Source organism: Plecotus auritus (genome assembly GCF_963455305.1).
Source record: "Plecotus auritus genome assembly, chromosome: 5".
Taxonomy (NCBI): Eukaryota; Metazoa; Chordata; class Mammalia; order Chiroptera; family Vespertilionidae; genus Plecotus; species Plecotus auritus.
The window spans coordinates 81,615,241-81,641,412 of record NC_137776.1 but is presented as its reverse complement, the minus strand read 5'-3'; the positions used below and the strand labels follow the sequence as shown (position 1 = coordinate 81,641,412).

The 26,172-nt window shown below is 35.4% G+C and overlaps 1 protein-coding gene across 9 annotated transcripts in view; it reads left to right on the top strand.

Moving 5' to 3' along the window:
* CCNT2 (cyclin T2) overlaps nucleotides 1–26,172 on the top strand; it is a 41,208-nt gene that overhangs the window by 11,207 nt on the left and 3,829 nt on the right. For 3 of the 9 annotated variants that reach the window (XM_080670331.1, XM_080670334.1, XM_080670333.1), the window contains exons 3-8: nucleotides 14,140–14,268; nucleotides 16,378–16,438; nucleotides 18,833–18,895; nucleotides 21,800–21,845; nucleotides 23,477–23,640; nucleotides 25,710–25,780. In XM_080670331.1, coding sequence (XP_080526457.1) covers nucleotides 14,140–14,268; nucleotides 16,378–16,438; nucleotides 18,833–18,895; nucleotides 21,800–21,845; nucleotides 23,477–23,640; nucleotides 25,710–25,780 — 534 coding nt within the window. Of the gene's footprint in view, nucleotides 1–14,139; nucleotides 14,269–16,377; nucleotides 16,439–18,832; nucleotides 18,896–21,486; nucleotides 21,680–21,799; nucleotides 22,165–23,476; nucleotides 23,641–25,709; nucleotides 25,781–26,172 lie in introns of those variants that run through there. The other 6 variants (XM_080670335.1, XM_080670332.1, XR_013960700.1 and 3 more) reach the window with 5 other exon arrangements.

The window sequence follows — 26,172 nt, the reverse complement described above, 5'->3', positions numbered from 1 at the left end:
TGCCACTCCCGTCTGGCCTGCATAGTTTCTGTTGAGAAATCAGCTGACAATCGTATGGGTGCTCCCTTGTAGGTAATTAACTGTTTTGCTCTTGCTGCTTTTAATATTCTCTCTTTGTCTTTTGCTCTTGGCATTTTAATTATGATGTGTCTTGGTGTGGTCCTCTTTGGATTCCTTTTGTTTGGGGTTCTGTGCGCTTCCTGGACTTGTAAGTCTATTTCTTTCACCAGGTGGGGGAAGTTTTCGGTCATTATTTCTTCAAATAGGTTTTCAGTATCTTGCTCTCTCTCTTCTTCTGGCACCCCCATAATTCTGATGTTGGTGCGCTTGAAGTTGTCCCAGAGTCTTCTTACACTATCTTCAACTTTTTGGATTATTTTTTCTTTTTGCTTTTTCGGTTGAGTGTTTTTTGCTTCTTTGTATTTCAATTCTTTGACTTGATTCTTGTGTTCCTCTAGTCTGTTGTTGGGTCTCTGTATAATATTTTTATTTCAGTCAGTGTATGTTTAATTTCTAGTTGGTCCTTTTTCATATCTTCGAGGGTCTCGTTATATCTATCGGCCTTTTCTAGGATATTCTTGAAAAGCCTTATAACCGTGGTTTTGAATTCTATATCCAGTTGTTTGTTTTCCTCCATTTCTTTCGTTTGTGATCTGTTTCTTTGATGCCACATTTTCACTGCTTCCCTGAGTTGGTAGGGTAGATTTGTGTGCTAGGTTTCCTATATGGCCCAGTGGGTCGGCCTCCCCAGTTAACCTGAGGTGGACACTCTTGGTGCACCCCTTTGTGGACTGTGTGTACAGCCTTGTTGTAGTTAAGTCTTGATTGTTGTTGGTATCACTGGGAGGAATTGACCTCCAGGCCAGTTGGCTGTAAGGATCAGCTGTGTCTACGCTGGGAGAAGTTCGGTGTTGGAGACAGCCTTATAGGATTAGACTTGCCAAATTGCAATAGCCTCTGTGCTCAGCTTGGATGGGGTGGAGTCTCAGGGCGGAGCAGACAGTCTTGGCTTCCAGTCAGCCTTGCCCTTGCGCGCGTGCGCGCCTGCAGACCTCTGCCTTCCTTGGCTCCCAAGTCTCCACCCGAGAGTACAGATTCCCCCCACAAAAGCGTGGGTCCCCAGGGGCTTGCCTGGAACTGGGGTTCAGTGCAGTCAGAACTGGGGCTCAGTGCAGTCAGGAGCTTCTGACTCCCTTCCACTAGGGAAAGCCTGTGGCAACCTCCGCAGCCTTTGTGCGCACTGGCTTGTGCGCGCCTGCAGACCTCTGCCTTCCCCGGCTCCCGAGTCTCGCCCGAGAGTCCAGATTCCCCCCCCCCCCCCCCCCCCGTAAGAGTGCAGGTCCCCAGGGGCTCGCCTGGAACTGGGGTTCAGTGCAGTCAGGAGCTTCGGACTCCCTTCTGCTAGGGAAAGCCTGTGGCAACCTCCGCAGCCTTTGTGCACACTGGCACGCGCGCCTCCAGAACCCTCCCTGCCGGGGCTCCCCCGGGTCTCCGAGTCTCCGGGTGCCTTTCTCTCTACCTGACAGTCCAGACTCCCCCTGTATGAGCCTGGGTCCACAGGGTTTCGCCCGGGACTGGGGTTCAGTGCAGTTAGAACTGGGGTTCTGTGCGGTCGGGGGCTTCCTTCCCCCTTCCGCCAGAGAAAGTCAGCCAGGCTCTCAGCCGCCCTTCCCTCTGCGCGCACAAAGACCCTTTGCTGTACCTCCAATTCTCTGTGAGCTTTTCTCTTTCCTTCTAGTTGTAGAATTTTCACTCAGCCAGCTTTCCTGTGGTTCTGGATGGTGTCCGTTCTGTCTTTTAGTTGTAGTTTTGAAATTGTTGTGCGAGGCAGCAGTTTAGGTGCTTACCTATGCTGCCATCTTGGTTTCTTGATTTCTTGAAGTCTATTTTCTGATAACCATCCTAATGGCTGTGAAGTGGTATCTCATAGTAGTTTTGATTATCATTTCTTTTACGGCTATTGATGTTAAGCATCTTTTAATGTGCTTATTTGGCCACTATGTCTTTTTTTGGCAAGTGTCCATTCAAGTAGACATTTGTCCATTTTTTAATTAGGTGTTTTTTGTTAAGTTGCAGAAGCTTTTTATATTTGGATATTAACTCCTCAGGTAAGACATTAAAAGGTTATCTTTAGGCACTTTAGGAGTTGATACACTAATTTCTAATCACTACAATAGACTATCATTTAAATATACTTCATTAGGTAGGGTTAGTCCTTCTAGGAATAATTAATATACTTGAAGTTTATTCTGTTATTAAACAAGGAGAAGAATCTATCTGGGAGAGTTTATTGATAACATAAAAAAAGCATGTGATATTTTCTATTGTTTTTTTTGTTTTTGTTTTTTTTTTTCAAATTGAATCTGAAAAGAATACCTATAAAAAGTTTTCCAAAAAGCTTTAAGGTTGTTCTCAAACATGGTGCTCCAAGTGCCTAATTACAGGGATATTGACTTATGGAGCATTTTGACTACATATTACATGAGTCTTTATAAAGTCTCCTTGAAGCAGGTTTTTCTTTTTAAAAAATTAGATGATTGTAAAATATTCAAAGATTTTCCATATACACATGCACACGCATACATACATGTGTCTGTTAGTACTAATGGTTCAAATGCTTCTATGGTGGCATTAGCTCACTTGTCCCAGAACTAACAGCGTTTTGAATGTTTGCATTGGCCAAGACACACAAAGGTCTCTGTATACTGACTTTTTGTCATTTATAAATTGATTTTGAAGGCGGCTAGAACAGGAATTCTGAAGATGTTTTTAGTATAGAAAATTGGGTAATTTTTTTAAGTAAACAAATTCCATCACTATGCCTTACTACCCTATAATATTTGGGGGTATTAAACTTAATATTTTATACTTAAATAAGTTACGGTTCTAGTTTTAAAGCTGATATATTAAGTACCTATGTGATCGCATTTAAGGAAATACATGCAATGTGAAGCATTTAATACATTTAAATCTGTTTTAATATAATTTTAATGAATTTTATATTCAGAATGCTAATTATAGGTTTAAACCTGTGCTAATATATATGTCTATATAAACATTAGCTAGGAGTTAATTTCCTACTTACTGTGTTAATGTGGTTACTTGAAAAATCATAATAACATTACATTTATATTTGACAATGCTGGTTTGGACTATAAACTCTTAAAAGTAACACCAGGTAACTACTAATGGAAAGTACTGTATAGATGTTTGTATCTATCAACAAATACATTATAGTGGAATTGACAGTGGAATTTGTTCTGTAAGAAAGAGTGCACATTCAAACTAATTTGAAATTGAGGTCTCATTTAGAAGTTGAAAAAGTAAAAATGATAATTCTTTTCTAGTCAAGAATCTTAAGATCATGAAAACTGATATAGTTCCAAGCTTGGGAAAAAATAGCTGAGCCCTGGTGGGATGGCTTAGTTGGTTGAAACATCATCTTGTACACCAAAAGGTTTAGGGTTTGATCCCCAGTTGGGGTGCAGGCAACCAATCAATGTTTGTTTCTCTCTTTTCTCTCTCTCTCTCTGTCTCTGTCTCCCCCTCCCACTTCCTCTCTCTAAAATCAATAAAAACATATCCTCGGGTGAGGGTTTAAAAAATAGCTGAGAGAGCAGGAAAAAGTTCTGAGGATTTGGGAGCAGTCTTTAAATGGTGCATTGATTCAGAGAGGATTCCAGATTTTTACACATTCCCCATATCCTGTAGTTTCTATCGCTATAGTTCAGTGATTGTTGTTTTGAATGCCTAATAGGAGTAGCTATTTAAATTAATATGGTTCATTTATGTAGACTTGAACATAGTTCAAATTATTTTTAACTAAACAAGAAAATTAATGATTTTCTGAAATAATTGTGTAAGTCAAAGTTAATCATTGTTTAAGAAATGGATATAGCCCAGCTCCTGTGGCTCAGTGGTTGAGCATCGACCATGGCACTCAGCGGTTCACAATTTCTCCCTCTCAACCCTGGGATATACCATTCTCTATCTCTATAGCTTTGCTTATTCTGAACATTGCATATGGCTGGAATTATGCAATATGGTCATAGTATAATGTTTCCAAGATCCATCCATAGGGTGGCATGTATCAGTACTTCATTCCTTTTAACGGATGAGTAACAAACATTCCATACATCGTGGGAATAATACCTCATTGATGGACATTGGGATTGTTTCTATTTGGGGTCTATTGTGAATAATGCTATTGTGAACATTCGTGTACAAGTTTTTGTGTAGACACATGTTTTCATTTCTCTTGGGTATATATACCTGGAAGTGAAATTGCTGGGTTGTATGGTAACTCTAGACATCAGTAATCTTGGAGAGTTCTTTTAAAACCATTTAGAAAAACTGCCAAACTGTTTTCCAAAGAAGCCAACAATTTTACCTTCCACAAGCAATGTGTAAGGGTTCCTATTTCTCTACCTCTTTGTCAACACTTAGTGTTGTCTTTTTTCTTTTTTAATCAAAGCCATCTTATTGTGGCCATCCTAGTGAGTGTAATGTATTTCATTGTGGTTTTGATTTGCGTTTCCATAATACCTTATGGTATTGAACATCTTTTTGTGTATCTTCTCTGGAGAAATGTCTGCTTAGATCCTTTCGCCATTTTTTAAATTGTGTTGTCTTTTTATTATTAAGTTGTAAGAGTTCTTTATATATCCTGAGTAATAGTCTATTATCAGATACTAGAGGCCCTATGCACGAAATTCGTGCAAGGGGCTCGGCCCCCACCACCGCAGCAGCCGCCTCTGCCTCAGCCCCTGACACCGCAGCTTCGTCCGGAAGGACTTCTGGTCTAATTAGCACATTATGCTTTTATTATTATAGATAGGATTTTCAAGTAACTCCTCCCTGCTATGGACTATCTTTTGCATTTTCTTGATGTTATCATTTGTAGCACATGTATTCAGTTTATATTTTTCATCTGTCACTTGTGCTTTGCTGTTATACCTAAGAAAGCATTGTCTTATTCAGGGGCATGAAAATATATTTGTTTTTTTTCTAATAAGTTTTATAGTTTTAGCTGTCACATTTAGGTCTTTGATCCATTTTGAGTTAGTTTTTGTTTATGGTGTAAAGAAGGAAACCGCCATCTTCACATTTTTGCATGTGGATATACAGTAGTCCTGTCGCCATTTGTTGAAAAGATTATTCTTCCCCCATTGAATTATCTTGGTATTCTTGTTGAAAAATCAATCTACCATAAATATGTTTATTTTGGTCTCTCTGTTCTGTTCCATGATCTATATGTCTTTCCTTATGCTAATACCACATAGTGTGTGTGTGTGTGTGTGTGTGTGTGTGTGTGTGTGTTTTGTGTTTTAACTTTTATTTTTCAGTTATAGTTGACATTCGGTATTACATTAATTTAGGTATACAACGTAGTGATGAGACATTAACATACACAGTGATCACTCCAATAAGCCTGGTATTCATCTGACACCATACATATATACTAGGTGTACCGGTTAATAATGGTGGATTTTGTAATCAAAGAAAACACGATAATTTCAAGAGAAACATCAAGAGTGCTTTATTCAAAGTAATGGCCATTGCTAGCTCTACATTTCCCCCATCTTTCATGTAATTTGTGGATACTGTCCCAATAGAACTTTGCTTGTTTTGAGGCAAACCATTCAGAGACCCAATTTTCCACTTCTTTGTACGTTTTGAAGTGCTGCTCAGAAAGTGCGTGTGCCATTGATCGGAACAAGTGGTAATCTGAAGGAGCAAGGTCTGGTGAATACAGCGGGTGGGTTAATACTTCCCAGGCAAGATCTTTTAACGTGTCTTCAACTGGTTTTGAGGTGTGTGATGGTGCGTCATCATGAAGCAAAATTACTTTGCTGTGTCTTCTGGACCATTCTGGCCGTTTCACGATCAAAGCATGGTTCAATTGATTATTTGTTGTCGGTAGCGATTAGTATTAACAGTTTCACCTGGTTTTAGAAGCTCATAATACACCACACCTTCCTAATCCCACCAAACGCAGAGCATTGTCTTCTTTCTGAAGCAATTTGGCTTTGCAGTCGATGTTGATGGTTGACCTGGATTAACCCATGATTTTGTGCATTTGAGATTCTCAAAAGAAATCCACTTTTCATCGCCAGTCACAATTCAATGCAAAAAAGTCTTTTGAATGCCGTTGAAACATTTTACTGATGACTTTTCGGTTTTCCATTTGTCTTTGTTCAGTTGATGTGGCACCCATTTTCCTTCCTTTAAAATCTTTCCCATTGCTTGTAAATGATCAGAAATTGTTTGCTGAGCAACGTTTAATTTTTTGCAAGTTGTTTTTGAGTTTGACACGCATCTTCATCCAATAATGCTTGTAATTGTTGGCTTCAAACTTTTTCTGTTGACCTGGACATTCTTTGTCTTTCACATCAAAATCATCATTTTTAAAGTGTTTAAACCGGCGTTCACCATTAGCTTCCCGAAGTATACGATAACTTTTTCTTCAAAATAAAGCAATGAATTAAAACTTCCCGCAAATGCTCTTTTTTTGGCACGAAATTCAACATTTTTAAGCATACAAATAGCTATGATGTTAACACCTTAAGCAAATTTGACATGAAGTTTTGAAGCTTGCTGTCAATACAACAAAATAGCATACATATCAAATCGCATATATATCAACATGTGTAACTCCATCTATTAAAAAAACCTGCATTATTAACTGGTACACCTAGCGTAGTTATTACAATGTTATTGACTATATTTCCTATGCTGTGCTTTACTTCTCCTTGGCTGTTTTTATAACTGGCAATTTGTACATCTTAGTCCCTTTATCTTTTCACCCATTCTCACAAGCTCTGTCCCACCTGGCAACCATCAAAATGTTCTCTGTGTCTGAGTCTGTTTCTGTTCTGCTTGTTCTTTATTTTATTTTTTAGATTCCATATATAAGTGAAATCATATGGTATTTGTCTTTTTCTGTATGAGTTATTTCACTTAGCATAATACCCTCTAGGTCTATTCATGCTGTCACAAATGGCAGGATTTTATTTTTTATGGCTGAGTAATATTCCCTTGTATATATGTTCTACTGCTTCTTTATTGATTTGTCCATTATTGAACATTTAGGTTTTTTCCATATCTTAGCTATCCTATATAATAAAAGGCTAATAAGCAAATTGACCCAATGGCAGAATGACCAGTTGCTATGACACACACAGGGAGAGTGCCGCTCAGCCAGAAGCCAGACTCACGGCTGGTGAGTCCAACGGCGGTGGCGGGAGCCTCTCTTGCCTCCGTGGCAGCGCTAAAGATGTCCAACTGCCATGGGGAGTGGGCCTAAGCCGTCAGTCGGACATCCCCTGAGGTCTCCCAGACTGCGAGAGGGTGCAGGCCAGGCTGAGGGATTCCCCCCTCCACCTCGAGTGCCTGAATTTCGTGCACCGGGCCTCTAGTTATAAATAATGCTATAATGAACCTAGGGATCTCTGTCTTTTCGAATTAATGTTTTGAGTTTCTTCAGCTAAATACCAGAAGTAGAATCGTCTCTTGTGACTAGCCTTTGTTTTAAAGTATTTTGTCCAATGTAAATATTGCTACCCGGCTTTTCTTTTTTTTTTTCCATTTCTATTTGCATGAACTTTCTTTTCCCATTCTTTACTTTCAGTTTGTGTGGTGTGTTTTTAGGGAGGAGGGGAAGAAACATCTATGACATCTATGTGAGAGAGAAACATCTAGGTATGTGCCCTGACCAGGAATCGAAATGGTGCCCTTTAGGTGTGTAGAACGATGCTCTGGCCAGGGCAGTCTGTGTGTCTTTTGATCTGAAGTAGGTTTCTTGTGGGCAGCATATGTAGGGTATTGTTTTCTTATTCATTCAGCCAGTGTTTTGAACTGTGCATCCGATCGATTGCTTATCTCCATTTTGTTTGGTTCTTTTTCTAGAGTTTTGTACTATTCTTTCATTTGGGACATGTTTCTTTGTCTCCTCATTTTTTCTGTCTCCCTGTTTTTGTTTCTATATATTAGGTAGGGCCACTACATCTCTCAGTCTTAGTAGAGTGGCCTGATGTAGTAGGTGTCTTGTAGGGCCCAGTCACATCATCTCCCTGTTCACCTGAGCAAGGTGCTCCAGGAGTGTCCATTGTATGGGTTGTGTGTAGTTGAGACTTGATTGCTATTGGCACCTCAGTGGGAGGGATTGACCCTCCAGCTGATTGGTGTGAGGACTGGCTGTCACTACAGGGAAGGAGCTATTGTGCAGGGGCTGACCCCACAGAGCAGGATTTGCTATAGTGGGGCTCTGCTGCCTGTTCTTTGGGTGTGTCATTTGTGGAGGTGGTTGAGTGGTGCTCTGGTGCAGTACCACATAATTTTGATTACTATAATTTTATAGAAAATTTTGAATTCAGGAAGTATGAGTCTTCCAACTTTGTTATTCTCTTTCAAGATTGTTTTGGCTGTCTGGGTCCCTTGCATCTCCATAAGAATTTTAAGATCAGCTTGTTAGTTTCTGTAAAACAGAAGCTGGGATTTTGACAGGCATTCTGTGAATCTATAGATCAATTTGAGGAATACCGCCATATTCACAATATTAACTTTTCTATAATATTAGTTCTTACTTGTTTAGCCATCTGAAGGAAAGTGGACCTTTTTTTTCATTATTTTTAGAGAGAGATAAGGGGGGAGAGAGAAATGTCAGAGTGAGAGCAAAACATTAATCGGCTGCCTTCTGCATGCCCCCTACCAGGGATCAAACAGGCAACCTTTCAGTGCACGGGACAATGCCCAACTGAGCCACACTGGCCAGGGCAAAAGTGGACTTTTTAAGATTAATGTAGAATATTTGAGTACCTATGCAATGTTAATGTTCTTGTTTCACAGTAAGTACTACATGAGTTTGGGTGGTGGTAGCTGAGAATTGAGACCTAACTATGAAATGCTAAGTGTACTTTAAAGTAAAGTTGCTTTTTGTTTGTGTGTTGTTTTTCTTTTGTAACAATAAATAAATGTTAAAATGCCAGCTAGTATTAGGCATATTTAATATATCTATATCTAATTGTGGAAATCAAGCCTTACTCTCTTGAAGACTGCTTTTCAGCAATATTGAATACTAGTATTTTTTAGTCTTTATTAAGCCAGCTCTCTTTTAAAAGTAGTTAGATGTCCCAAAAAACATCCAGCCTGAAGATTTTTTAAATTCTCAAGCTAAATTATCTTCTGTTGACAGTATTACATTCACACATAATTATATGAGTAGAAAAAAAATAACTAAAATACCAAGCCCAGTTAATGACATTTTCTGTAATATTGAAATGTCAGTCTTTTCAGTACAGCAGAATTAAAGATTTAAACCACTTCTTAATATTGTGCTGGAATTTTGGTTTAATTTGCTTGAGCTTGGTAATCTTTCTTATTAGCAAATGTACATTTTGAACTTTCCCATTTTCTTCTTTGGTGGGGGTCTTACCTCCCTTGTTTTTACTTATATATAAGTTTCTATCTTTCCTTTTTCTATTCTAGGAATTTCTTTCTATGAGTCTCTGATACCATTACTACTTGTCCTTACCTATACCCTTAGGCAAGTGACTTCCAAATTTTAAGCTGTGATACCTAGAACTAGCTAGATATTTATTAATGAAATCCTTTTCAAAGCACAGAAATAATTATCCTAGTCTTAGTCAGGGGAGGGATTGGTGTTGAAGCAGTTGAAAAGTGGGGGGAGGGCGAATGGGTTCACTGGCCTGCACGACAAAGAGATGAAACAATAGGAGCCTGTTGTTAATAGTATTGTATTATCAAATAGAAAGCAGACTTATAAGTCTTAACTTTGCTTCTTTTAGTGCTCTTTTGGGATTAGGACAGTGGTCGGCAAATTGCGGCTCTCGAGCTGCGGTTTGCCGCTCTGTTGACTAATGAGTTTGCTGACCACTGGATTAGGAGATTTAAAGTTGAGTAATAACACAGCTGTGGGTGGTTCTTAAATACAAATGTATACACAAAGTGTGTGCATAAAGTTAATTACTAAAACAAAGACCAGATGATTCACTTGAAACTGGCTGATACAGCCATCTTCCATGACTTACAAATTGCCCGGGCTTTTTGTTAATTCGAAAACCTTGCCTCCAACTATCAAGGTTGAAGCCAGCAATGGAGAGTGAAGAATGTCAGCAGTGAGGGCATCATCATGAGCAGAGAAAGGGGAGACAGCGGCCAGGAATGGGCAGGAGGAGTGAGACCAAGAGGTAGGAATGAAAACATAAAGGAATAGAAAAAGAGAAGGGGGTGAAAACAACGGCAGGGAGAAAGGAAGAAAGGAATGTGGGTATAACCATTAATGTCAAATATCATAATTCAGTGTTTTAATCTGCTTAGTTCAAAACTAAGAACCTTTAAAGAATTGAGTTTAATTGTGGAAGGAAGAGGTGAGCAAGAAAGGAGAAAATTTTTATAGCGTGTTAAATTGCATTTAAAATTTAAGCTCAACAGTAACAATACACAATTGTTTAAATTTTTCAACATAGTAATGACATTTGAGTCATATTACTATAGAGCACTATTCTAAGTGCTGTACATATCTTTATCCATTTAATCCTCACCACAAGTTTATAGCAGATACTGTTTCTCCCATTTTACAGATGCAGAAACTGAACCACAAAGAGAATAAGTAATTTGCCTAGGCTAGTCAGATTCTACTGAGGCAGTCTGACTACTGTGCTGCAGCTGGCTTCATCACCTCTTCCTCCCCCTCCATGATTTGTATGGTATATTGTTTTGAGAATATAATACCTCCTTGAACTAGTTGTACATTTGCTAGAGCAGTGGTCGGCAAACTCATTAGTCAACAGAGCCAAATATCAACAGTACAACGATTGAAATTTCTTTTGAGAGCCAAATTTTTTAAATTTAAACTTCTTCTAACGCCACTTCTTCAAAATAGACTCGCCCAAGCTGTGGTATTTTGTGGAAGAGCCACACTCAAGGGGCCAAAGAGCTACATGTGGCTCGCGAGCCGCAGTTTGCCGACCATGGTGCTAGAGTAACAAACTCTGGACTATTTAAAAATAAATTTTTCTTCCCTGTAGTTACAGTAATTGGAGAAAGTTTATCAAACTAGGGATCAGAACACAAGGCAGATAGTGCATGGTCCCTGTCCCCAGTGAACTGAATCTCAGTTAGTAATTGGTCCTTGAACCAGCCAAGTATGTACTCCAGCATTGGTGTGAATTCTTTGACTTTGAGCCAAGTTTATGTGTGTTAATAAATGTTCCCTCAAAAGCCACAGACCAACTAGTACTGCCAATATTTAAAACATTTGACATTCATATCCTTTTAATAAGCCACACAACACAATCAACTTTCCATATAAAAAGCAGTAGTGCCTAGTTTGATTATCTTTCTTAGTCACCCTTAAAATTAAAGTCTCACTTGGATATTTACAAAGTATTTATCTAAAAAGGTGTTTTGTTTTGTTTTTACAGCCCTGATGGAGTAAAATGTTTGCAGGCTGTAGAGAAGGAAATGTGAATGGAGTTAGTGGATTTCACCAGGAACTTTGGAAGAGTGTTGGGTATTAGTTGCACTGGAGGAGAATGAGAATTGAGCCCTATTTAGAGGGAACAGAAAGACTTCTGTGAGGAGTGTGGGTAAATACACAGGAATCTACCCTGATGATCATTGCTTAGCTCACTGAATACTTAATTTTTAAAATTACTTGTAGAATTTGAGAATCATTCACTAGTACAATACTTTGTTACATTGAGACACTCTTCTAAGGAGACAACTGTGTGGTCTGAAAGTACCTCTTCGTATTGAGGCTTTCAAAAAGTCTGAAGAGGATGGACCTGTGACTGGGAATCCTAAAAGATTTTACCAAGAAAAACTCATTAGAGACTATGAAAAGTGCCTTTAGGCAAGTAAGAGAAATTCTGGATCATCTGGCAGTTGGGAAGGAGTTTAAATATTGTTTAGTCTAATTTGACTTTTGCCTTGTTCCTCTATTGCTTCACTCCTTGATAAATAGTTGTAGCATTTGAAAGCTGGCTTAGCCATTCCCCTTTTAGATGTGAATAAGATAATAAATAAGAAGTTATTCGAAACTGAGTGTCTTCATTTTATTGGGTGTTTCTTGCATTTCTTACCTTGGTATTGGTTCTTAGGTTTTTACTGTGGCATTTGGAATACTTTGAATTTAATATTGGTGCCTTTATATTTATATATAGATTATCCACATGTCATTCATTCAAATATATTGAACAGCAGCTGCACAATTCTAGATAATGGGAACATGAATGAATAATTCAGTCTCTGTGTTCAAGCTGCTTCTAGACTGGAGGACAGAAAGATTAATAAACCAGAAGTTAGAGTACAGTATAAGTATAATGATAGAGGTATGCATAATTTTTCTTTGAATAAAGAAGGGTACTTCACTAGGAGATGATCTTTTGAGTTAATCCTTTAAATAGAAAAGGAATTAATCAAAATAGGTAGCAGTGGTAGGAAATTTTAAGTATGGGGAAAAGTACCAGATAGGAATAATTGTCCAATCTCAGTTGTTTTATACTTTTTACATCTCAGAAATACCATCACCACCATCCCTGCTCCCCCACCCTGGGTGACTGCTATTTAACTGGCATTTTAAGAATATTAGCTGATTTTGATATTGCTTAATTAAATCTGTTGTAAGAATAATAACAGTGTATTCTAAATTTATGAAAACTAAGAATACATTGCTTTTTTAGCATTCTCAATTAAAAATATATTTTGTTATAATTTTAAAAGATGAAATTTATTTGATCAAGTTAAAATTATTCAGTCCTTTTAAGGTAACATTATTCCTGGTTATTTAAAGCCAAACTTATTTAATTTTAGGTCTTTTTTAAAGATTTATATATCAGGAAGAAGACTTCTAGTCATTTTTACTCATTCATCTGCAAATGCATTTGGAATAGAGAAGGTTCCTTTCAGATACAAAATCTAGCAATTAAATTTCATGTCAGTGAAATAAAAGCTCCACCTTCCCTGTATCAGAAATTTTCTCCTTTTGTTACCTACCCAAATCACATAGCATTGATTTATGCCCTTCTCTCTTTCCCTCCCTCTTTTGATATTGTTTCTTTATAGTGATTGAACCCCAAGATACAGTGAGACTCAGATGTTTATCTCTTGAAAAACAATGTATCTGAATCTTGACATTTAGACATTATCTTTCCATGAGATATTTCCTTTTTCAATTAAATTTATGGGGTAGCATTGTTAATAACTTTATGTAAATTTCAGGTATACAACATTATAATATAACATCTGTATACTCCATTGTGTGCTCACCACCCAAAGTCTTATCTCCTTCCATCACCATGAAATATTTCTTGTCTGTAATCTTAGAACGTTATTTGAGTTTAAAGTATGCCCATTTTCCGAGTCAGCAGTTATTTGGTTTACTAGTAAGTTCAGGGATAAATGTTTGTTCAAAATTAGTATTCTCTGTCTTAGTGCTATGTTCTTATACTTTAATCCAAAGAACAAAACTCATTAATGCTTTAAAAATTGCTAATTTCTACATCTTCAACTGGCAGTGTTTCTACTCTGTTAGTTTGTCGTACATGTTTATTTCCATGAAACTTTTAATGATGTTAGTAAAGTACTAGCGATATTAGGTAGCAGTTTCATGTGCAGAATCTTCAGTTTGCCTTGTAGATCCTTTTCCTGTCTTTTAAGCAAGATTGTGTAGCTTTTAGCTACACAATGAGTCATTGATTAAGAAAACCCTAGAAAGTGGTGGCTGTCCTAAAAGAAGGAAAATTTAGGTATACTTTACCCAGTTTTTCATCGTTTTTTAAAACTATGGCTTCATTCCTTGTCTTGAGGTGTTTTTTTCCCTTTACCTTCACAATGTGCATTAATATTATTTAAACTTTCTCTTAGTTTAATAAAGTATAAGTCTTTTTCCTTTAGTATTCTACTTGCAAAACAAGTAAAACAGATTTTATCAATTAGGGTAACTAGTTCTATTTATTGAATAACTTTATTAAAACTCTCATCATCAATCTTTTCATAGCCCAACTAGCAATTCATAATTTCAGTGTTACATTCCTTTCTTGCACACCTCTCCCCTTTAGAAAGTACGTTTTTTCCAAAATTTGTTTTTAAATCACCAACTTTCTTTCTTTGCTGCAGATAATATCACCTACTGCATTATTTTTGGCTGCAAAGGTGGAAGAACAGGCTCGAAAACTTGAACATGTTATCAAAGTAGCACATGCTTGTCTTCATCCCCTAGAGCCACTGCTGGATACTAAGTGTGATGTATGTAAAAATTGGGGTTGTTTTGTTTGTTTGTTTGTTTTGGTTTTTCTTTGTAAATTTGAAACCTTTTCATTATTTAGACGTGATAAAAATATATCTTAATTAGTGTTGCCTTCCAAATGCTGCTTATTCCTGTTACCACTTAGGAATGTAAAGGCAGGAAGCAATCAGGCGGAGACATATTTCCATATATGTTCATGAATTATACTGTCATTCTGAATTATATAAGGTACTTTTTAAGTATTTCACATTTTGTTGTTTATTCTCACAGCTTATCTGTGATATGTGTAGAGGGTAAATCATTTCACCTCCATCATTCGGGTATGTTCAAGATCAGAGATAAATAACTCAAAATTGTTAGCAAATGAAGGAATAGGAAAACCTCTGGATTTACTTCCAGACCAGTAGTTAATCTTTTTTACAGAATTGTTTATTTAATGCATATATACTACTACTTATCTCTTCGATACATAAAAATACATTTCACCATGCTTTCATGAGCGGCAAGCACTTTTTTAAAATATTTTAATTTTCCTAAAGAGTAATGCTAGTTTCCAAACAACTTGTTCATCATCAGTATTTTAATAGACCTTGTTTGAAAGCACCATTTTAAAATGCTCTGATATAACAAGAAAGAATTCTGGGCCTTTAAAATCATTTTTCTAGCACTCTTATTATAGTTGAGTTCTTTATCAGGAACTTTTAAATACTAAATGACTACTAGATTATATTAATTCAGTTTGATTTGAATCAAGTTTAAGTTCCAATTAACTATATCTGATTTTATTAATCTAGATGTTGTTATCCTAGATGTTGTTAAGGAAGTAGAATATTAATATAGCCATTCAAAAAGAGAGAATGTATGATTATTCAAAAATAAGAACTATTTAAAATTAGTAGTGTCTACTAATTTTACAAATTCAGAATTATTTCTTGTGGTTACTTAGGATATTGTTCAAATAACCGAAATGTATGTTTTAAAAATCAGTTCAGTGACCTTTTCAAAATGGGACATTAAATAAAATTAAAGGTGCTTTCACTCTCTGGGTTTAGCAGTATGTCCTTATATAAATGAATACTTATATGTGATATATTGTTTTCTTATTAACAATATTTCTAGTAGTTATGTCATGATCTAAAAATGAGATGGCAGAAAATTTTTCATACCGTTTATTTTCAGAGTAATTGCAATAGGTGAATTTTTTGTTTGTTTATTTTGTTAATCCTACCCCGAGAATTTTTTTTTTCCATTGATTTTTTTTTTTTAGAGAGTGGAAAGGAGGCGGGGAGACCGAAACATTGATGTGAGAGAGACACATCAATTGGTTGCCTCCCATATGCACCCCGAGGTATGCACCCAAGGTATGTGCCTTTGACCAAAATCAAACCCACAACCTTTCAGTCCGGGAGCTAACACTCTATAACACTGAGCAAAACCAGCTAGGAGGTGAATACTTTATTGAGGTTGGGTGTATGATACATTATTTTGGTATTTTATATCTAAAATTTTTCCTTTTAATCTAGAGATTATACAGCTTTTTAAAAATTCTTATTTTGCCTTTTTTGAAGAGAGGAAGTTAATTCTAAAAGTAACCTCCTGTTACTGTCAAGAAATTATCACATGAAGGTATCCTAGATTAAGTTAATAAGACTTTTCTTTAAGGTGCGTTTGAATTTGGTGTTCTTATGTGGGTTGGTGCTTCCTATCTTAATATGTCTTGAAGCACTCATAATACCTAGGTTAAGTTTTATATTATAGACTAGAGATCTCTTTTGTTCCAATTAACCCTGCCCCTTTCATATTATCATTATCATTAGGTTTTTTGGGGTTTTTCTTTATTTACATAAGTAATTCAATTTAGACTTGTCACAGAATATAGGCTTTCTCTATTTCCTTTGATTTCTTTCCTTCATATTTATAAACTACTCTAGTTCTGTTGTAATCAATCTATAATTCTCATGAGATTTAACCGTCCCATAGTCTAGTACAGTGGTCGGCAAACTCATTAGTCAGTAGAGCAGCAAACTCACGAGCTGCGGTTTGCCGACTACTGGTCTAGTAGTTATGTTTATCTTAAGTATTTTAATATTACCATTTTTACCTCGCAGGCTTACCTTCAACAAACTCAAGAACTGGTTTTACTTGAAACCATAATGCTACAAACCCTAGGTATGTACTTACATCATATATTTTTATGTGTGTTCTTCAATGCAGTACAATAAGTCTTTACTTAATGTCATCAATTGGTATTTTAACTAAGTGAAACAACATATAACAAAACCAGTTTACTATGGGCTAATTGATACAAACAAGAGTTAAATTCCTATGGTATAACAAATGATGTTGAATGAAATGACATTATTCAAGGGCCTGCTATATGTATTCTAAATAAAGGAAAAAATGTCTGGAGTGATTTTATCTTTTTTTTTTTTTTTTTTTTAATATATTTTATTGATTTTTTACAGAGAGGAAGGAAGAGGGATAAAGAGTTAGAAACATCGATGAGAGAGAAACATCGATCAGCTGCCTCTTGCACACCTCCTACTGGGGATGTGCCCGCAACCAAGTTACGTGCCCTTGACCGGAATCGAACCTGGGACCTTTCAGTCCGCAGGCTGACGCTCTATCCACTGAGCCAAACCGGTTTGGGCAGAAGTGATTTTATCTTTGATGAAAGTTTCATTTTAAAACAAAGTTTGGGGCCAGAATATTATTGCCTGGTTATAAAAAAACCATTTTTAAAAATTTCATTTCATTTCACATAAACAACCTTTGGTGAGATTTTAATGTTTTCAGATAATTGGGATACTGTGCTTCATTCTGGCTTTGCTTTGGAGAATGAAATATTCCTCTCAAACTGTTGCATATGATTATAATGTGTACATACATACATGGCAGTTCTTGTTCTCCTAGAGCTTATAGTCATTATTTAATGAATGTATATCATTTTTAATGTGACATAATAGTTAACTTTTAGAAAAGAATGCTCAACATTTATGTTGTCTGCAAAGTTCGTACAACTTAATTGGCCTCTAAAGATCATTTATTCTGATGTTTCACTTTACCATGAGGAAATTGGGGCTTAAGACAGTTTTGACTTCCGTAAAGTCATGTATTACTCCTAGAAGAACATTGTCTTTATGGAGAGCTGGGTTTAAATCTGTAGGCCTCTGACTTGGGCAAAATTCCCCTCTTTACCTTTCATGCCTTCATTCTATATATGAGGTGGAATAATAATGCCTACCTTAACATTGTGAAGATGATGTATTAAAAAATGGCCACATAGTGTGTGTCATAATCATTATTTATTATGGTAGTTATTTTTATTTTATTTATTACTCCATTCCTAAATGTTGAATTCAAGTGGTAATCACAGCTTCTCATAATAACTGATTCTTTTTATTACAAAAGTAGCTTGTTTGAAATGTATATCACTTGTTTAAAGTTTTTATAGTATAAAAAGATACAAAAATAAGTGAGAATATTCTCATTCCCTCCAAATCCAGTAATGTAAATGTTACTGTTTTATTATATAAAATTAAATATGAAAATTTAAATATAATGAAAGTTAAAAAAGAAAATTATATTTTAAAATAATTAAAGACATTTTTTAAAAAATCATTGTGTTATTTGCATTATGGCAGAGTCTTAAGCATGGAGACTGAATAATAGCATTTTAAGGGAAACATAAGAATATATAAGATACACCTCTTTGGCTTTTGTTAAAGTATGATTTTGCAGGTTTTATTACAGTTTTATTATAGGAATATAAATAGATCATACAGTAACTTCATAAATCCAGATTACCTATTTATTAGGATATTATTCACTTACTGCTTCTAAAGGCATTAGATGTATCCTCGCCCTACTTAAGGGTTGATTGGGCATTGAAAGCTTTTCCATACTTTATCTTTGGTTTTAGAAACAGTGATTTAATGAATCATGAGGCCTACAAGGTGTATTTAACCTTAACAATTTTATTATTAATGAAACATAGTTATAAGCTAACTTGCTGAAACTTTTTGATCTAAGGCATACTAAGAAAATAAGAGCACTGTATTATTTAAAAGGTCATTTCTTACACTGTAACCCAAAGGTTATATTTATGAAAAATTTATTTTCACATCTTCTGAAAGAGTTTTGGAATACACCTAAGAACCCCAGTAAATTCAATAAAGTGGGGAGGGGGAGAGAAATATACTACCTAGTTGAATTCCCTGCTTAACATGTGGGGCAAACTTAATTGTATTTGTCATGATTTTAGTTTATTTTTAACATGAGAATAATCTCAAACTAATTGTAATTCAGAATTTTGAATAAATATTCCCCCCAATCTTCAAATAACTTTGATAATAAATTTTCATAATTGAAACATTGTTTTTGAAAAGAAATGATTTCTTATCAGAGGTATATAGTGATCATGTCAGTGATAAGAAACATTGTCTTTGGGTTTTTTTAATAGTGAAAAATATATTACACATTTATGGTTGTGTGGTGAATGGCATTTCTCAGGCAAGTATTGTAGTGGTAAGTGATTGGGGAAAAAAGTGCTTTTCATTTCAGGTTTTGAGATCACCATTGAGCACCCACACACAGATGTGGTGAAATGTACCCAGTTAGTAAGAGGTAAGTGATCTTTGAAACTTTTTAATTAAATACAGTATTTATGATTTTTGTTGCCTATAATTGATTTGAATGCTATTTTGTTCTTATAGCCTTTTCTTGAATTTTATTAAAATAAGGGAAATGTCATTTTGAAGCATTACTTTTTAGTGTTAGGTATCTTCCTACTCATCTATTTCTATTTGTATACACTTCAGTGAGAGTTTCATTTCACTAAAAATTTGGAGGGCTTCAAATATTCGGGCTCTCTATCTCCCCATTGGGCCATGCCTGTCCTATATTTCAATTAATATTTAAGATGTAGGCCATTAACACATGGGTACAGAAAGTAGTATTAATTTTTAATTTATGTCAGAAATTTTCATTGACTTCTTGAAAAGACTACAGTATAAGAATTTGGAGGTCAACCTCAAATTTTTTCTATAAAAAATTTTGTTTCTTAGATTTGTCATGTTTGCAAATGTTTTGCCCATCTTCATTTGAACAAAATTGGTTTAATACATTTTTCGCAGTTCTTTAGTATTACTAAAAATGGTTTTTTGTGTATAATGAGGAAATATATAGCATGATACATAGTGTGTAATGTGGCTGTTACACCTTTTATAAACAGGAATAAGGAAGCTTTTGTACTTTTTGCTTTACTGCTCATAAAGCATGTGGAACACATTTTTCTGCTCTTGTTAATGAATCCTGTATATCTGTTATATGCTTAGAAATAGTTTTTCCACAGTTGCATGTTGTTATACTGCTGCCACTACTACTGTTTCCCATTAGAAATGTTATGTACTAATAGCAATCCCTTAGAACCTTTAGTGTGCCTTTTTTCTATTACTTCCTTTTTGAAAATTAAATTTTGCAGTTTCATTCTTTTACCACCAGACTTCTTTAGGATTATTCTAAACAAAATGGGTAAGACTTTTGAAGGCCTTGTTTTGTTTTTTAGTGTTTACCTAAATATCCTCACATTTTATTCATTCTAAATTGAATTCATTTTATACCTAGGTAGGAGTTTATTATGTTATGACTACATTAAAAAAAAAAAGGCCCTGTTATCTGACACCACAAGAACTGGACCTCTAAAAATGCCATTATGTATCTTTTTATCCTAATAGCACGTATTATCATTTGTAAACTTGAACATACTTATAGTTCCTGTTCTTTGTGATTATATGAATATATTTTATAGCACATTCTCATCACAAGTATTACAGTATAGTATAGATTTGTATAGATAACTAGTATAGATGTTGAATTAAGAAAAAAAATCTGAGTAGTTCTATTTTCCTAAAAACTTAAAAGGGTAAACTGTTTTGTCAGACTAATGGAAAGCCATATAATTTGTTTTAAATTGAGTCTGATGAAGAATGATATTGAAGGTAGAAAATTTTAAAATATTTATATAAACTAAATTTTATATATCATCCAAAGCAAAATATTAAAATATGATTTTTTTGTTAATGTTTAAAATGTGACTGACTTAAATTTTAGTACAGATTTTATATATGTTTAAACTCCTCTTGTGTGACTAACATTTTGAGTAACAGGGTTTGTATCTCACTCCATTTAATAAATTTTCTTTCATGTTTGGTCTCTTTTTTTCTTTGCTCTATTTACAATTTTAAGCTAACAAAAAACATTTTCCCTACATTCTTCCTCTGTTGCACAGTGAGGTTATTGAATTTAGACATCTTCTGAGGTGAAAACTGCTATGGCAATTTAAAATTTCTTGTCTACATATTTTGCGTCTTTTGTGAAGGGAGTAAATGGTTTGGCTTCTTTCAAGTCCTTTACCTCCTTTCCCCACAAGAGAAAATTGGTATTATGCTCCTTTGCTGCAGAATTGGCTAATGTCATTTTACAGGGTCCTTCACTTTTCTGATTTATCCTTTCTTTCCCATAAGGAAAGAAAGCAATACTTAAGTCAAACTGTCTCCGGGACATTCTTTGACACTCTTAGCACAGCTCTGCTAAGCCCAAGTCCCTTTTTAAGATTCACATGGGACAGCAGGGATTACAGGTGCTACAGATAACACTACGAGGGGGCAAGGATTTTGAGGCCTTTTAGAGAGGGGTGAGTTGAAGGGAACTAAACCTAGTTGAAACAAAGGGGAAAGATTATGTCAGTTTTATGAATGTAATTGGAAGAAAAGGGTGAACTATAGCAGAGGCATCCCTGTTGGGAAAAATAAGAAGCAGAAGGGGAGGGCCTGTTTTCCATTTCAGTGTCTTAATTTCCATTCTTTAAGAGGGTGACAGTGTTGAAGCATCATGATTCCCTCTACAGTATTCATATCTAAAGTTCTATTAATTGGATTCTATAATTTAAAAAAAATATATATATAGTGGAGTTTCCTATATCTGTCCTTATAATGTTTTAGGTTGTTTATTTGTTGATGCTTAGTAGCATGATGAAAAACTGAGCGGTTGTGCTCTCTGACTTTGGAGGGTGGGGGTTTTCTTTTATTTTGATGGAAGTACTAAGCCAATTTAAATATGACTGAGGATTAAGTCTGGCAGGCAACTCTGTATTTTGTATTAGACTTCAAAATCTTTTCTTCTTCTTCCTCTTCTTTTTTTTTTTTTAAATCCAGGAGAATGCTTTATTGCAACTTTTAGCTGACTAGATGCTTAACTTAGTAACAAGTTTAGCCCTTGTAACTGGCTAGCTAAAAGCAAATCGGCTTGTTTCTCAGATCTTTGGGGGATAGCAAGAAACATTTGAGTGAATGTTGTTGAAGATTTTCAGTAGTATAGAAAATGATGGCGCTCTTGTGATATTTGTAAGTAGTAAGTAAAATTTACTTTTTGTGTACACATCTTTGAAGTTTTTGTTATGTTGAGAACTTTTTAATGGTAGCATGTTAAAGCTGATAGTATTGTCTTCGTTTTTCTTTTTTTTCCTTACAGCAAGCAAGGATTTGGCACAGACATCCTATTTCATGGCTACCAACAGGTTGTTATCCTGACCCTCTTTGTTGCACTGTTGTAGCACACTATAGCTTCCTTTAATGCAGGGCCCCCTCAATGTGTCTCTTACCCTTGTTGCAACAGGAGACTGGACCACCTACTGTGGTGGTACCTTCCTGTCTGCTTTGCGGTGTATTGTACAAGGGACTTTGGGCACAGAGGGGTTAAATGCACAATGTGAAGTGTAGTGGTGCTTTCTGATGACATATTCTCGATTTGTGAGTGCATAAGTCTAAAATTGGTAGCCTGAATAGCAGCTAAAGATTACACAGAGCTAAACTTAACGTAGAAATTCGAGCAACTTGGTAAGTATAAAGCTATTTCTAGTTTATAATTATAGTTAAATGACAATTTTTAAAATTTCACATTGATCCAATCTTAACTTTAATCATTAAAGTTTTTTAATAAATAAAATTTCTATAACTTGGTTATATAATACCCATTAGTAGTAAATTAGAAGTAGTCGACTCCTGTCAGTGCCTAGATGTGCATAAGTACAACTTTTACTTTTAAAAAACCTTACTTCCTTTTCAGTTTATATAAATACAAAATGGTGTGGTTTATGATTGATCAATAAACATTTTCATTAATTCTGAAACTGAAGTGGAAGAATAGTTTTTAAAAGCCTTTAATATCTAATATAAAATTCTGTTCTATACTGATTATATTAATTATTTAAATTTGTTGGGGGTTTTTTAATGGGTTTTTGGGGAGGAGGGACTAAACCAGCTTTGTGTGGCCCTTAATTTTTTTGTGACACTGTTAAGTTTTATTTAAAATTTTGGATTGGCAAATATCCATGTATATCTTCAGATATATGTTGTTGGGCTTTAACCTCTATTCCGAGGAATTCTGAACAACAAAAGCAAAAATAACACTTAAATTTAAACTTTGGTTAGAAAAGCCTACTTGTAACATGTTACATGCCCAGTATAGTAAAAGGAGAAAGAGTATTTTTGTAGTACATAGCAACATTGGGCTTTGAAGCTGTTGCGCAAAAGGTAAGTTTTCTCTGTGGCTCTATTGAAAGGAAGACAGAGGTTTACATAGGAAAAGTGTTAAATTCTCTTTAACTTACTTGAGAATTATGTTTAAGCCACATCAAATGGTAGAATCCCTGATTATAATGCAGTGTTGAAATGTGTCACTTTTACCAAGAGTCCTCTGGTTTTTCATTACTTTTTTGCCATGGTATTACAAAAGAAACAAAAATGCCACCAAAAAAAGTTTAAGGTATTGTACTGGTATATAGTGGTTATTGGAAATAGAAGTGTATTAGGTATATGTCTTCACCTCCATTTATAAAGAAATAAAAATACTTTGAATTTAGATGTAAAAGCAAAATTCAGAAATATTAATATATTAGTATTAATAAAATATTAATAAAATACTCGGCCTTAAGAGTATGGGGAATGTTCATAATGTATAGGGTTTTTTTAGTACTAGAATTTTGTAAGTATAGTGTTAGCTTTTAACATAATAAGGTTTTGTACTCTAGGCTTACAGAAGAAAACCTTTATACTTCTGTTTTTGTTCTAATCTTACTGGTAAATGTTTTTTCTTTGTTTTACATATTTGAATTTCTATGACTTCATTTTCAAACATGCACCACAACAGTCTACATCTTACCACCTTCTGTCTTCAGTACAAACCAACAGTGATAGCATGTGTATGCATTCATTTGGCTTGCAAATGGTCCAATTGGGAGATTCCTGTGTCAACTGATGGAAAACATTGGTGGGAATATGTGGATCCTACAGTTACTTTAGAATTATTAGATGGTAAGTAGAGAAAATAAATCTTTTTAAAATTAAAAATATTTCTTTTTATTATGGAAAAAGTCTATCTAATTCTGTATAGGTTTGAAAACTAGTGAATCCCATATACTCATGCCAAACTGAATAATTACTAATTCTGGACAATTCAGCATCCTTCCTCCCCTGCAGTTTTTTATTTTTAATCCTTACCCAAGGACATGCCTTTATTGATTTTAGAGAGGGAACAGGAGAGGGAGAGAGAAAGAGAGAAATATCGATTGGTTGTCTTTCGTATACACCTCCACCGGAGAGAGAACCCGAAACCTAGGTATGTGCCCTGACTAAGAATCAAACCAACAATCTTTCGGTGTACAGGATGATGCTCCAACCAACTGAGCCACACCGGCCAAGGCTCCCCTGTAATTATTTTAATGCTAATCCCAGATATCATTATTTCATGTATTAATATTTTAGTTTGTATTTCAGAAAATAAACTTTAAAAACATAACTATAATTCTTTTTAACAATTTGGTAATAGATTTAAAAGAATAATTACATGATCAAATGAACACAGGATGAAAATAAGGATTCATTAGCCTAAAAAAGATAAAGTGTAAATATATTAACTACTATTGAATATCTCAAGCACTTTGACACTTTTTCAAACTCAAAGGTTAGTTTTGTTGACTTTAAAATGTACGGACTCGAAGTCAGGTATTATTGCAGAAGATGTAAAGCAATGAACTAATGGTATTTTCTGGGTAATAGTTCTTGCTCTGTAGTTCCACTGATGAAATGTGCCATTGTTGTCTTGAATCATTAAATGTGAGTTGACAAGGGAAAATTGGGGGTACAAGCTCTCTAAATTGAACCTGGAATTTGAGGGTCTCCTGATAAGAAATTTCCATGGTTAAGACATAAGAGAAGTTCGCCAGAGGTAGGAGATTCTTGGAGATTAAGACATTTTAGCTATGTTGTTAAAAATTTCAGAAAGGAAATAGATAACATTCTTACTTAGTAGATGTGCCTAAACTAGTATGTTGAGTTTTAGCTTATTCTTTTTGTGGGCTTTCCCCAACTTCCTTCACAAAATTTGAAGCTAATGGAAAATGGGGTTTATGTCTGTTGCAACTGAGGACATCTAGAAACACAAAAATGCATTTTATCAATGCACTAGAGGCCCAGGGTAGGGGGAGGGTCTCTCAGCCCGGCCTGCACCCTCTCCAATCTGGGACCCTTTGGGGGATGTCCAACTGCCTCTCGCAATCTTGGACCTCTGGCTCCTAACTGCTCGCCTGCCTGATCGCCCCTAACCCCTCTGCCTGCCTGCCTGATCACCCCTAACCGCCTCTGCCTCGGCCCCACACCCGGGACCCAGGATTCCCTCCCTCTGGTTGGCCGTAGGCACCCGGGACCTGGGCCAGCTGCAGCCGCAGGGCGGGCAGCTTTTCTCTCTCTCCTGGGCCGCAGGCACCAGCGCCCAGGACTGTGGGCGGGTGGCTTCGCCTGGGCCCGGCTTTGTCAGGAAGAACGTCTGGATGGTCATCAGGAGGACGTCCGGTCTAATTAGCATATTACCCTTTCATTAGTATAGATCTTATTGGGGGTGCATCATGTTGATATCTCTTATTGCTAGTAATGATAACCATCATCACTTGATTAAGATGGTATTTACTGTGTTTCTCCATTATAAAGTTACTGTTTTCCTCTTTGCAATTAAATATCTTGAGGAAGATATTCTTTTTTTTCTTAAACTTTTGCCCACTAATTTTAAATCTATTGATGGATCTTGCCTGCAGCAAATATTATTATTATTGTTTTTGCCTAGTGGAGGTTTATATTTTGGGAGAATATTTTTTTAATGCTACTAAATTTTCCAGAGATTCTGAGTAAGCATATAAAATTGGGGTGAGAGAGTTATTTTCTTTAAAAATACTAGTTCAGAGCTCTGTCTACTATAAATGCTGAAGGTTGAATAGGAGGGTGATAGTGAAGTAGATGAACTCTTGAGAACCTTTTTAATACTGCTCACTTGAGAGAAATTTAAATCATAAAGGCACCTTCTAAGTTATGAATTTAAATTTTATTTTTAGAGTTAACACATGAATTTCTACAGATACTGGAGAAAACGCCTAGTAGGTTGAAGAAGATTCGAAACTGGAGGGTAAGAGAATTGGCAGGGTTTAAAAGATTATCAGTTTGTCATTTATCTAACAATTACAAAACTAACCAGTTTGAATTTTGGGGGTTAAATATTCTTCATTTCCAGTATTCCTGAATAATTATAATGTGTCAGACGCTACATACACACATACCGTATTCAACTACTGTGTCCAATGGACTTTGCCGGGTATTTTATAAATTTTTTTATAAACCTCACAATGATGGTAATATTCTTCTCATTTTACAAATGGGGAAGTTAAAGCCTAGACAAGTTAAGTTACTTTCTCAAATGATGGCTAGATTGAATATCAAATTCCAAAATTAGTGCTTTCAACATTTTATAGTCTTGTTTTATAAATATAGAATTTTTATAAGCAAAGAATTGTGTATTAA